General features: G+C 36.8%; 1 protein-coding gene across 1 annotated transcript in view; it reads left to right on the forward strand.

Moving 5' to 3' along the window:
• LOC110036698 (L-ascorbate oxidase homolog) overlaps window positions 1–13,218 on the forward strand; it is a 17,239-nt gene extending 4,021 nt beyond the window's left edge. The window contains 6 exon segments of the mRNA XM_020741209.1: window positions 1–104; window positions 11,211–11,313; window positions 11,501–11,846; window positions 11,913–12,278; window positions 12,520–12,598; window positions 12,692–13,218. The exon segment at window positions 1–104 is cut by the window's left edge and continues 7 nt beyond it. Coding sequence (XP_020596868.1) covers window positions 1–104; window positions 11,211–11,313; window positions 11,501–11,846; window positions 11,913–12,278; window positions 12,520–12,598; window positions 12,692–12,904 — 1,211 coding nt within the window. The 3' untranslated portion in view covers window positions 12,905–13,218.
• Window positions 13,219–13,766: the final 548 nt, after the last annotated feature.

The raw sequence follows: 13,766 nt of genomic DNA on the forward strand, positions 1-13,766 counted from the left end.
GCGGCATTCGGATTCTCAGCCGGCCGCTTATCCCCGTCCCCTTCGACGAACCCGCCGGAGACTTCACCGTCCTCGTCGGCGACTGGTACAAGGCTAACCATACGGTAAGTTGTTATTATTAGTCGCTACATAATGCTATGATTTTTCATTTATTTCAGCCTCCAGTACACCACATGGCAGTCACGGGCTTGCTTACTTGAAAGTCGACCACATGGATTGCGTGACAGTAGGGAACGCACCTCATCACTCTTTAGATAAAAAATGGGCACCTGTTTTTTGAGAATTTTTACGGCGCACAAATTTTTACTTGGATGAAAACAGTGCATTTGTCATCTTTCGTCAATTATGGAGTAGGCATTGATTACAAGGCTATTTGTTCTTGAGCGGCATGTATCAATTTTCTTCGTTCTAAGCCCTGCCATAGCCAAATTTTTACCGTTACATTGATAGAGATGAGTTGAATTTTCATAGTCGCGAAAGACAATTTTTTGTTGATTGGGTTGAGAGGACTATAACAAGGATTATTTCGGCTTAACCGGTTTCTCCCTCCCTTCCCCCTATCTCAAAAGCAAATTCCATGGATCACGACCCCATAGCAATGAACTGGGAAAACTTCCCCTTGATTGCCTCCTGCATTATCTTCTCCAAACTCAGCTTCGATGATCTCGCCTCCGTCCCCTTCGCCTCAAAATCATGGTATCACGATTCTTCGACACCCATCCATCATCGAACTCTCGACTTCCACCTCTTAGACCTCAAGCCTATCCTCTTCGTTCTCCAAGATCTTTTTATCTCAATTCTCCCTTCCTCACTTCACCTTCTATTGCCATGGGGAGAAGCCAAGGGGTCTCCTCTCCTCCCTATTCCTTTCTCTCCTTCAATGGAGGTTGTATCTCTCGTTTCGATCACTTGCTCGGGGTTGCTTGCCGCGAATCAACTTTGACAATTAAGCTCATTTTCTTAACCTTGACAAAATTTGCGGCGGTAGAGTAATAATTTATCATCTTAATATTACACGAATATTCAACACATACAAATAAAAAAAAAAGAAACCCCAAGATTTTTTATGTGGTAAATCCTTAAAATTGAAAAAATTATAGGGCATAGCATTGTCATAGTAATTCACTATGTGATTGTAAGTATATATGTTCACTGTTTTCTTGAAATAAAGAAGATGAAATAATATTAACAGATGTACAATAATAATTTAGTTATAATACTCATAATTGGGCAATAAAAAATAAAATTATTTGTTATAATAATGATAGTTGGTCACAAATAATTAAGGGGTCTTTCCATTTATTTTTTCATATTTCATATTGCAATTAAAAACTTCATTTCTTAAAATAATTTAAGACTTTATCGCTCATTAGCACATTTGAGGAAAAGATGTACATTATCATGATTTCTATACAAAAGAAAATTAGAATTTTCATGAAAAAACTGTATTATGAAGTCGAGAAGCATAACACAAGGGTCCTAATTAAAAGTTGTAAGAATTGTAGCTGACTAAAACGATGATATTTAGTTTATATAAAGATAGTACTTTGTCATAAAAGTTGTAGTTGGTGATTGCAATTAATAGTGATAGTTGGTCGTAGAAGTCGTAAATATAAGTTGTATCAGTGATAGTTGGTCACAAAGACTGTGATTGGTTTTTACAAATGTAGTAATTGGTCATAAAAGCAGTAGTTGATTGTTGTAATAGTGACAGTTGACCTCAAAGGTTGTAATTGAAAACTATAACAATAGTAGTTGGTCACAAGGTCGTAAATGTTGTAGTTAGTGGTTGTAATAGCGGCAGTTAATCACAAAGTTATAACTAGAAGTTGTACCAATAATAGTTGGCCACAAATTGTATAGTTTGTTGCTACAAAGACAACTATTTTTCATAAAAAATTTAGTCGGTAGCTGCAATAGAAATTGTTGGCCACAGAGTTCATAGTTGGAAGTTGTAACAATATTAGTTAGTCACAAAAGTCATAGTTGGACAATAATGTTTGCAAACAGAGGTGGCAGCAGCTGTTGGTCGACAATGGCATGCAGTGATGGACATTGGTGGTCGATAGTGTCCAACTGTTGGTGTTCGACGATGGTTGACGATTATGGAAGCTAGTGGTTATTGTTGGCTCAATACATATGTTAAACACAACAGCCATTATAGATTACAATGGTTGCAAATAGGGATTGTTGGCTGCTAGTGATCGGCGGCGGTGTGCGGTAATGATCAATGAAAGTCAATAGTGCGGACGGACAATGGTCGACGGTGTTCAGCAGCTATAGAGACCAATGGTTATCACGAGGTTTTCTCTTCATTACAAACTCTGGAAATCCTCTTCTTCTTCTCCCCCTCAACTGAAGATAGAAATTATTTATAATTTTTTTTGGGAATGGCATTTTGGCCTTTTAATTGACACATAACTCTCATAACCATCAAATCAGACAGTTTCTGTTGATTTCTCTTGATCATAAATAATTTTTTAATGATTTGAGTATCTTAATGACCTCATAATTTAACAATCTTGGATCTGTTTTATTCCTCTCATCGAGACGCTCGATTCGATTATAAATATCAAATTAGGAGTTTATTCGTCAATTCAATTGACAATTTAATGCCTCCAAATGTGTTATAATAGCTTAATATGAGTCTGATTGGACACAGATTGAACCAATTTGGTAGCGTTGGGTTTTTCTTGTCTTGATAGTCAGTTTGAATATAAACTTGCTGAAATAGAGGCTCGAATGACTTGAAGTTGGATTTGGAAAATTCCTTATTAAAATGCATTGAGATTCGTGCTTGATAAAAAATTGTTGATGACGTCTCTCTGATAAAGCGGTGGAGTAATTTTGAATGGCTTTGAAATGGAATCAAAGCCATCAAATTTAAATTTGGGAGAAATGACAAAGTGGATTAGAATCCACTGTAACAGGTTTATGGGCTTAAGATTCGCAGTTAGAGATTGAGATGAATGACGTATCTCGAATTCTGAACTTACTTCCAAAGATTGGTTTTTTGGATCTAAACGGATCTAAGATAGGGAATTAGGACGTGTTGGCTATTGTTGATGGTTGCAGAAAGTTGAGGGATTGAGATTGCGAGGATGCATTGGTTTTGAGATTGATATCGAATTGAAGAAGAGAGCTGAGGATATTATAAATAATATGAAAATGTTATCAAATTTAATAAATGAAAACAATAATTTAACAACCCCAAATTGTTTATTTGTTTCAGTGCATTTGTCATCTCTCATCATTTATAGAGTAGGCGTTGTGGTATGGTAGAGCAGTAAAGCTTTATAGTTGATACATATGTTGTGAAATGCTTAGTAAGATGAAGCTGAACTCTTAAATATTGAGGTATTCTTTGGTGTGTGTAATGGTTGAAATTTTATTAAAAACTCTATTGTCAAGGGTGCTTATGCAGAAGCATTCTTGTGATGGGTGATTTCTAGAAGGTTACATCAGTGAGACAATTATGAGGCCATTAAGCAAAAGCATATAGTATTTGTACTCCTGAAATGGGTAACTTCTAGAAAGTTATATTAATGAAACAATTATGAGACATAAGTCAAAATGGATAGTATATCAATTCGTGATAGTTCAAGTTGTTTCAAATGGTAATAGAGAATTACATCAATCTGAATATTTGAATATATGCTTTGTGGTGATCCTAAGATAAGAACACTTCCTTGGAAGTTACATTACCGAGACAAAATTGTGAGGTCATTAGTTAAAATCATATAATATCTTGATGAGTGAGAGAGTTCGTCCTGTTACATATGTTATCGGTACAGCTGTGTAATTACAGCTAAGTGAGTTTTGATAAAGACAAATGAGAGACTCCATAGTCTGTTTCAACTCTCCTTATATTTTAACTGAATATTATAACTAAGAGTAGTGATAAAACGATGCAATGTCCTCAATTAGAAAACTCTTAACACCAACCTAACTGAGTGGCTACGATAGTGCAGAAGTCTTATGGTATGACTCATATATCATATAAGAGACAGATGTTGGAACGAAGCAGAGCGGAGTAAAAGAATCTGTTCAATCGAGGGAGTTTCGTTATGTGGGTTAGGGGTGCGGGGGCAACGCCCAGCGGTACGGTACATGAGTAATTTTGTAATTACATATTGTACGTCAGGGTTATATATATGAGTTGTTTGTAACCCTAGAAGTATTGTAGCTTGTACTCTTTTCTGAGATTGAAAGGAAAGCCGCTGCTTTGCTCCCGAGGATGTAGACATCTTTGTCAAACCTCGTTAAATATCTGTGTGTTCTTCTGGATTTTAATTTCTATTTTTCTTCGTCCTGTCTTTTTGTCTTTAGACTTTGATTTGGAATTTCGTCTTCCAGAACTTTCATTCTCTTTCTTCCTTTCATATAAACTCCCGCCATGAGTTAAGAGAAAGGCTCCGCTAGGGTTCGAAGAAGCAGGCGGCACTTCAGCGATTTGCGCGACCAGGCAAGAGCGCGAATTCCACCTAGGAGTGGCGGTTTAGCGAAGGGCTTTGGCGAATTCGAATAGGGCTTCGGCGCAAAAGTTTTACAAAGGAGGTTCGCGTGAGGTTACCGAAGCGAAGTCTTCGATCGGTTATGTGAAGGAAGGCGAGGGCTTCTTTCAAAAAGCTTATTCCGCAATCGGTTCTTCCGGTTCTGCGAAGCAAGCTTGCGCGGCGAAGGGAAGGAATGCGCAGGATTGGTTCTACCGTCTGATTAGATGCAGACAGTGGAATTGTGACATGCTTGCGCAAATCAGCTGGGTGACTCTACGAGTTCCAGCTTAATGATTTGTTCGGAGGAATTTAGACAAGAAATTGGGCGGCTGAGGCAAAAAAATTTGCAGGAAGAGTTCGTTGCAGGATCAATTTCAACTGACAATTTCTGTTGCAAAATTCGAAGTGGTAAAGTTCGATGAAACTGATAACTTCGGATTGTGGCAAACAAGGGTAAAAGATCTGTTGGTTCAACAGAGAAACTTGAAGGCTTTGCGGATAACAAAACCAGATGCCATGGAGGATGAAGATTGAGAAGAATTGCAACAACGAGCTGCAGCAACCATACGTTTATGTCTGGCAGATAAAGTTATGTATCACATGATAAATTTAAAATCTCCAAGGGATGTATGAAAGAAATTTGAAACTCAGTTTATGTCCAAATATCTGATAAATAAATTGTATCTGAAGCAAAAATTGTATAGGCTGAAGATGCAAGAAGGTTCTGATCTGACGCAACATGTGAATGACTTCAATCAAATAATCGCAAATTTATTATGACTTGTTGTGAGTATTGAGAATAAATACCGAACAATGATTCTGTTGTGTTCACTGCCTTCTTCCTGTGAACATCTGGTGACCACTCTTAAATATGAGAAAGAAACTATTAAATTTGATGAGATCACTACATCATTGTTGGCTCACAACCAGCAGAAGCAGAAAGTAGGGGAAAACTCTCATAGATACAGTTTATATGAAGGGTAATCATGCTCATAGAATGAAGAAAGAGAATGAAGGTTCTAGAAGACAAAATTTCATATCAAAGTCCAAAGACAAAAAGACAATTCATTGCTACAAGTGCAAAGAGCCGGGTCATATGAAAAGAGATTGCTCAAAGCTCAAGAAGCAGACTGAGGAGAAATGTGATGAATCATTGAAGTCTGTAAATGTGGTGCAGAGTGACAATTTAGACTGCAGTGATGATGATATGTTTTCAGTTTCATCAACTCAGCTCATTGATGCATGAATTCTTGATTCAGGGTGTTCTTATCACATAAGACATAACAAAGAGTGATTTGTTTTATACAAGTTAACTAATTCTGGCTCAGTCTATTTAGGTGATGATAGACGTTGTGATATCATTGATATTGGTGAAATCAGAATTCAGATGTATCATGACATTGCTAGAACATTATGTGATGTCAGACATATTCCAGATCTGAAAAAGAATTAGATTTCCATGGACACTTTACATAAAAATGATTTTATTCCTAAGACAGATGAGGATAAAGAAACCATCAGATTTATTAAGAATGCACTGTCTGTGATGAAAGGAAAGTTAACTGTAGGTAATATGTACAAACTGTTGGGGAATATAATTGTAGGTGGAGTTTATTCTGTGTAGTCAAATAATGATAGTACAAAGCTATGTCATAATGCGTTTGGGTCATCTTAGTGGGATGTCAGAATTTCATAGAAGAAACTTGTTGCATGGTGTTAAAAACTGCAAGCTCAATCTTTGTAGTTCTGTGTTCTTGGAAAACAGACTAGAGTCGGTTTTATGACTAGAAACCACAAAATTAAAGAGATTCTTGATTATGTGTATTCTGATGTATGGGGCCCTACCAAAGAATCGTCATTGTGAGGATCTCATTATTTTGTTATATTTATTGATGATTTCTCCAGAAAAGTTTGGGTGTTTTTCTTGAAACAGAAATGTAAAGTTTTCTCTAAATTCAAGCTGTGGAAAACTGAGGTGGAGAACTAAAATGACAAAAAAATTAAGTATTTGAGATCTGATAATGACATAGAGTACACATATTCGCAGTTTCAGAAGTTCTGTGAGGAACATGAAATTCAGAGATATTCTTAAGTGTGCAAGACACCACAACGAAATGGTGTAACAGAAAGGATGAGCTGGTCCTTAACTGAAAGGGTAAGATGTTTGAGACAGAATGCAGAGTTTTCTAAGAGTTTCTGGGTAAAGGCTGTGAATATGACATGATACCTCATCAATAGATCACCTCGGACATCGTTAGGTGACAAGGTCACAGAAGAGGTATGGACAGATAATCCAGTTAATTTCGATCATTTATGAATTTTTGGTTGTCCTGCTTCTGTACATGTACCTGGAGATGAAAGATCAAAACTTGATATAAAATCCAAGAAGTGCATCTTTCTGGCTATAAGAAATGTGTGAAAGGATACAAGTTTTGAAATGTAATTGCAAAGAAGATAGTGATCAATAGAGATACAATTTTTGATGAACAGTGTATGTTGCAGCAAAATCAAGACAATGTGCTAGAGAATAGTTCCAGTTCAGATGCAATGCAGATGAATTTAGAATAGTATTCAGAAACTACTGAGAGAGTTGAATGTTCAAATACAGCACCTGGTGATTTCATTCCAGATGATCTACAGAATTATAATTTAGCCAGAGATAGAAAAAAACGCACCAATATAAGGCTTTCTAGCATATTGGGTTATAAAGACTTGATCTCTTGTGAACTTCTCATCGGCGCCAATGACCCAACCACTTTTCAAGGAGCCATCACTAGCCAGGAGAAAGAGAAATGGATGGGTGCAATGGTTAAGGAGATGAAGTCTTTAAAGAAAAATTGCACATAGAAGCTAGTTCAGTTCCCTGAGGGAAAGAAGACTATTAGGTGCAAATGGGTGTACAAAAGGAAATTAGCAGACATAGAAGGGGAAAAGTTCAGAGCTCGGCTGGTAGTAAAAGGATTTTCATAGCAGAAGGGGATAAATTATGATAAAATATTTTCTCCTGTGGTCAGACATACTTTAATCAGGGCGGTGGTTGCATTAGTAGCTATTTGGGATTTTCATTTGGGGCAGATAGATGTTAAAATTGTTTTATTGCATGGTGATTTGGAGGAGCAGATTTACATGAAGCAGCCAGAAGGGTTCACTGAACCTGAACATGAACTTCTGGTTTGCAAATTAAAGAAATTGTTGTATGGGTTGAAAAAGTCTCCAAGACAATTGTACAAACAATTTGAGTCATACATGATTTAAATTGGCTACAAGCGATGTGAGTATGATTGTTGTGTTTAGGTGAATGGTCTGCTTTGAAGATCGTTTTACTATTTTTCTGTTACTGTATGTTGATGATGCACTGATTGCTGCAAAGAATATGAATGATGTCCATGGTTTGAAAGCTTTATTGAGTCAGGAATTTGACATGAAAAAACTTGGGTCCTATGAAGAAGATTCTTCGAATGGACATTTATCGAGTTAGAGACTCAAGAAGATTATGTTTATCTTAACGAGACTATGTTGAAAAAGTGTTGAAAATGTTTGAGATGAGCAAAACAAAGCCTGTGAGAACTCCATTGGCAAATCATTTTAAGTTTTCTTTAGAACAGTGTCCTAAAACAGATATAAAAATCGAAGACATGAAAAATGTTTCATATGTCAGTGCAGTTGGTTGCTTGATGTATGTAATGATATGTATTCATCCTGATTTGACTTATGCTGTAACTCATGCTCTTAGTCAGGTCTACAAATACATCTCTAAACCAGGAAGAAGACATTGGAAAATAGTCAAATGGATTTTCAGTTATCTGAAGGGTACTGTAAAACATGAAATTATTTTTTGCAGTCAGCATGATGATTCTTCAGTTGTGGGGTATATTGATTCAGACTATGCAGGTGATTTGGATGGCAGAAGGTCTACAACTGGGTATGCGCTTACTCTTGCTGGAAGGTCTATATGTTGGAAATCAACAATTCAGTCTATTATGACATTATCTATCTATTGTGACATTATCTACAACTGAAGTTGAGTCAATGACAGTAGCTGAAGTTGCGAAAGAAGTCTTTTGGCTCGTTGGACAAGTAAAGGCGTTGAGCAAAGTGGAGTTCAATTGCATTGTGACAGTCAGAGTGCTATTTATCTGACTAAGAACCGGGTGTACTATTCGAGAACCAATCATATTAATGTCAGGTATCACAAGATCAGAGAATTGATTGCTTCTGGTGAGATACTGTTGCAGAAGGTTCATACTGATGAAAATGCAGCTGATATGTTGACTAAGCCAGTTACTATCAACAAGTTCTTACATTGTTTGGACTTGTTGAATGTTTGCAGTTGTTAGATAAGCATGGTGGCTCAACTCACTTCAGTCTGTAAGAAACTCCATGATTTATCTTTTCAAAAGGGCTTTACATATTTTACGTCATGAATATATATATATCTGTGTGTGTGTGTGTGTGTGTGTGTGTGTGTGTGTGTGAAGCCCTAGAAGTATTGTAGCTTCCGCTCTGCTCCTGATGACGTGGTCATCTTTGCCGAACCTCGTTAAGTCTCTGTGTGTTCTTCTGGATTTGTGTCGATTCTTGTTTTTCTTTGCCTTTCTTCGCCCTAATTTCTCAACAAGAAGAGATGATCTAATCTGTTGGAACTGACCCATCAAGAAAAGGAGTATGGTCTTCGATCAAACAAGCTAATGATTGAGCCTATCAAATAAGGCATGATAGTCTTTAGAGTGTGCATAATATACTTCAGCGCTGAAGCCCTTAACTCAACACCCAAAAAGTCACAGTCTCAACTCATGCAAGAAAACAGATCACAATTTTATTCTGATTAATGTGAAGCCCCACACAACACGAATGCAAGTATGTTGTCAACATGAATTTTTCCAGTGATAGAAGATTAGATATAATTGGTGTTTACAGCCCCTTCATAATATCTTTATCAAGAAGGAAAAAAAAACATCCATTGTTATTAGTGATGAGAAAAGAGAAGAGTGGGAAACTTTTTATAAACCCATTAGTAGAGTTAGAAATCTTGATTTTCTCTTTTTATAGTGACAAAAACATTATTGTTATAGATAGACTGGTAGTTACCTTGTTCTAAAGAAATGGAGCAAAGCTTTTAAGAAAGAGTTCTTGGTTGACACTTTTAAAAGTTTTAAAAATATCTATTTTATTGTAGAATATATTAGGAATGAATTAGAAATTCCTGATGTGTTAAAAATTACTGTTTTGGGGAATATCTGGAATTGGAATTTTTTTTGGTCAACAAATCAGGATTATCGTCTACTTGTTAGCCAATCTTTTAGCAATTATTTTGTAAAAAAAAACGTATGAAGATAGATGGGCCTAAACTCAGAAGGAGTATTGGTGTGCAGCTGCTTGCAAATGAGATTGATGATGTTATGCTTGGCCAACTTTAGAACTATGCTAGTATTCAAGTAGTGTTGCACAACATGATTGAGTTATTGTCTCATTGCATATCAGGAGTTAATAAAAAAGTTCTATTTGAAGCCGTTTTGGTAAAGGAGGTTTATCCTTCACGATGATAACAAAGAATATATTACTTAAAAATGAGTGAATCAGCATTATTATGATGCTCATAAGGGCTTTTAAGAACTGTCAAGCCAACTGGAGGGTAATAATCAACTTGATTATAATAGCATTATTCATTAATTTACAAAAAATTAAATAAAAGATTGAATATCATCTTTTGAGAAATTTCCAAGAAAGTGCAAAGAGTTTCATTGGGGATAAGGATTCTCTTAAGAATATTATGATTTTTCTTGTATTCACTCCTTAAATAAAAGAAAGTAAGGTCATTATCTCTCTCTGCTGGTAACACAATTTTGGCACTTTTTCAATGTGTTTTATACATTGAGTTGTGAACTAGTATATTTGATAAATTTTCGGCATAAAGTAAAAATTTTTGTTAATAAGATCTCTATCCGAAAGATTGAAAACTCTGTATTATTCTTTTTTAATTACATAAATGGTGTAGTTGGCTACTAAAATTCTAAGGAACCTTGTTATTTTATAGCTTTAAGTATTATAAAAAACAACTATAGGATCTCTCCTCAAAAAAATAATTGCCCACTAGGTCAAAAAAATCTTGGAAGAGAAATTTATATTTAATGAAAGGGAGGTTGTCTGGATTAATTGAAACGTGAAAATTTTAAGAAACATAACAAGAAGGAATACATTATACAGACAAGAAAATAAACCGATTAACATAGAAATTTATTATTTTTCAAGTATTATTTACTAAGGTGACAATTAAGTAATAAACTAAAATAATAAAAATAATTAAGGCTATCAAGAACTGAAGATAGAGCAAATCCTTTGGCTAGGCTAACTGAAGAAGGGTGGAGAAGAGATCAGATCTTAATATAAGAGCCTTAAAAAAGTTGGTGAGGAAATGAGAGCTCACAAAACTCCGTCAAGTTAAGAAATCAAAAAAATTTCTTCTCTTGGGCCAAATGTCATGCAAAGAATTCTAAAATTTCTTCTCTTGTGCTTGACGATCTATCTATGGCTTTAGAATAGTTGTTGTAACTCTAGCCGGAGACTAATTTTCCTTAAATTTTGTATATTCTAATTTTATATTTGAGATTTTGCTATTATCTTGTAAGCTCTTAGACTCTTGCTAAGTAGGATTCTTTCTATTTGAGCTTTTCTTTATGCAAATTTTGTATTAATTTATCTGAGCATGATTTGTAGGATTTGAAGGCCAAACTTGATAAAGGTAAGAGGCTCCCTTTCCCTGACGGCATTCTTATCAATGGACGTGGTCCCAATGGGCACACCATCACTGTTGAACAAGGTAAGTAGCTGACAACTTAAAAGAAACTTTTATTAATATGCTGTATTTTTATTAAATTTTTTTAGAATTAATTTTTCAATCAAGGCAAATTTAGGATTTTTTTTTTTTGAAGTTTGATGAATATTCTATTTGTCAACACCTATGCTAATGTTAAAATTTAATCAATAAGCCAATTTTGTTCCTATAGGCAAGACATATCGTCTAAGGATATCGAACGTGGGCCTAGAGCACTCCCTCAACTTCCGCATCGAAGGTCACAAACTCACCCTTGTGGAAGTGGAAGGAACCCACACACTACAGAACACGTACACTTCCCTCGACATCCACCAAGGGCAGTCCATCTCCGTTCTGGTCACCGCCGACCAGCCCCCCAAGGACTACTACATTGCCGTCTCGACCCGCTTCACCACCACCGTCCTCACATCCACCGCCGTCCTCCACTACTCCAACTCCAACCAGCCTGTCTCCGGCCCGCCGCCCTCCGGCCCGACCATCCAAATTGACTGGTCCCTCAACCAGGCCCGCTCTATACGGTAGGTCAACTTAGCTTTGTTAATAAACTGAGTAAACTGCTGGTTAATTTATTATTGTGCCAACAGTACAAACTTGACAGCAAGCGGGCCGAGGCCGAACCCGCAGGGTTCGTATCACTACGGGCTGATCAACACGAGCCGGACAATCCGGCTCGCCAGCTCGGCCGGGTTAGTGAACGGGAAGCAGCGGTATGCGGTGAACAGCGTGTCCTTCATCCCGGCCGACACGCCGCTGAAGCTTGCCGATTACTTCAACATCTCCGGCGTATTCCGGGTAGGCAGTATCGCCGATAACCCCACGGGTCAAGCCATATACCTCGACACTTCTGTTATGCCTGCGGACTACCGCGCCTTTATCGAGATTGTATTTGAGAACCCGGAAAGCATCGTGCAGACATGGCATATTGACGGCTACTCTTTCTGGGTTGTTGGGTAAGTGACTATATAAAACTCCTCTCTTGTAATTAGGAGCCTTTGCGTCTAATTTGCATTGTAATTATCATGCTTAAGGAAATTTTTTGAATCCATATTCGATTAACCGCGTGCTTGAAATCAATGAACTCTGATAAATTTGGGATACTGTTTGAAATAGAACTGATTTTTTGACTAGAAATGACTTTAATAACTTGAGCAAATTAAACACACATTGACTAAAATTAATTTTTTCTTGCAGGATGGATGGAGGGAAGTGGAGTGCTGCGAGCCGCAACGAGTATAACCTTAGGGACGCCGTATCACGCTGCACAACGCAGGTAATAGAAGAAATTTAATAAACATAGTTGAAAGAGGTAAGACATTGGCGCAATCATACATACTAACTAGTCATTAATGGCGGATACAAGCAGGTGTATCCGAGGTCATGGACTGCGATCTATGTGGCTCTGGATAACAAAGGGATGTGGAATGTGAGGACAGAGTTCTGGGCTCGGCAGTATTTGGGTCAGCAGTTCTACTTGAGAGTTTATTCTCCAGTGCAGTCCATCAGGGATGAGTTCCCGATACCGAAGAATGCGCTCCTCTGCGGCCGGGCAGCCGGACGCCGCACTCGGCCGCTCTGAGGCTCTTAACGAACGTAAGCTCAAGTTAATTATGCAATAATATTCCTGTTGTGTTTGAGATTGTGAAAATCATGATTTTGTGGGGGAGGAGGAAGTTGTTTGAATATATGGGTATTATATTTAACGACCTAACTCGGGTCAATTTTTTTTATTATGGAGTTATTTGAAGGTGGCGTTGGTGGTAGTTTCCTGTTGGATTTATATATAGGATGTTTTCTTAGGAGAAATTGGTTTATAGGCAGTGGAGGAATGAATTGTAATTTATATTATCAGTTTTACTATTTAAATAAAATAATTTATGCCCTTTTACTTTTGGGAAGAGATGGCTGTCATTGATACTGATTTTTTCTTTGCTCCCTTAATCTCTTGTTACTTGAATTCTAAGTATAGGTGGCTAATGGGGAAACTTTGCACTGGTATCACTATTTCTCTTAAGAGAGGAAAAAGGTCTGCGAGTTTATCTTTTTGTCACTTAAATTATCCCGTCTTCATATAAAAATCTTACATATAATATAAATAGATACTCATTACACACAAATCATGAAGAACTCATGATTTATTCATGCTTGTTTTATTCTGACATTGACACTGTAATTAATGTTATCTTTGGTAATGTCTTTCTCAACAAGGCTCATTGGGTCATATTCTTAACAGCGTCCTCGATCTTTGTGATAATTCGACGTTAAGCAATTCCTCTTTCGAGCAAATTGTTCCTTTCAATTGATCCGATCCCTTAAACAATGAGGTGGATCTGATCCCCTTTTGCGAGGTGGTGAGATTATTGCATTTGACAAACTAATAACTCAAAAGTTAATGCTCGACTATTTGTACTCACAATTAGTGTTCGGTAACTTGTACTCCT

Source organism: Phalaenopsis equestris, unplaced genomic scaffold (genome assembly GCF_001263595.1).
Source record: "Phalaenopsis equestris unplaced genomic scaffold, ASM126359v1 Scaffold000002, whole genome shotgun sequence".
Classification (NCBI taxonomy): Eukaryota; Viridiplantae; Streptophyta; class Magnoliopsida; order Asparagales; family Orchidaceae; genus Phalaenopsis; species Phalaenopsis equestris.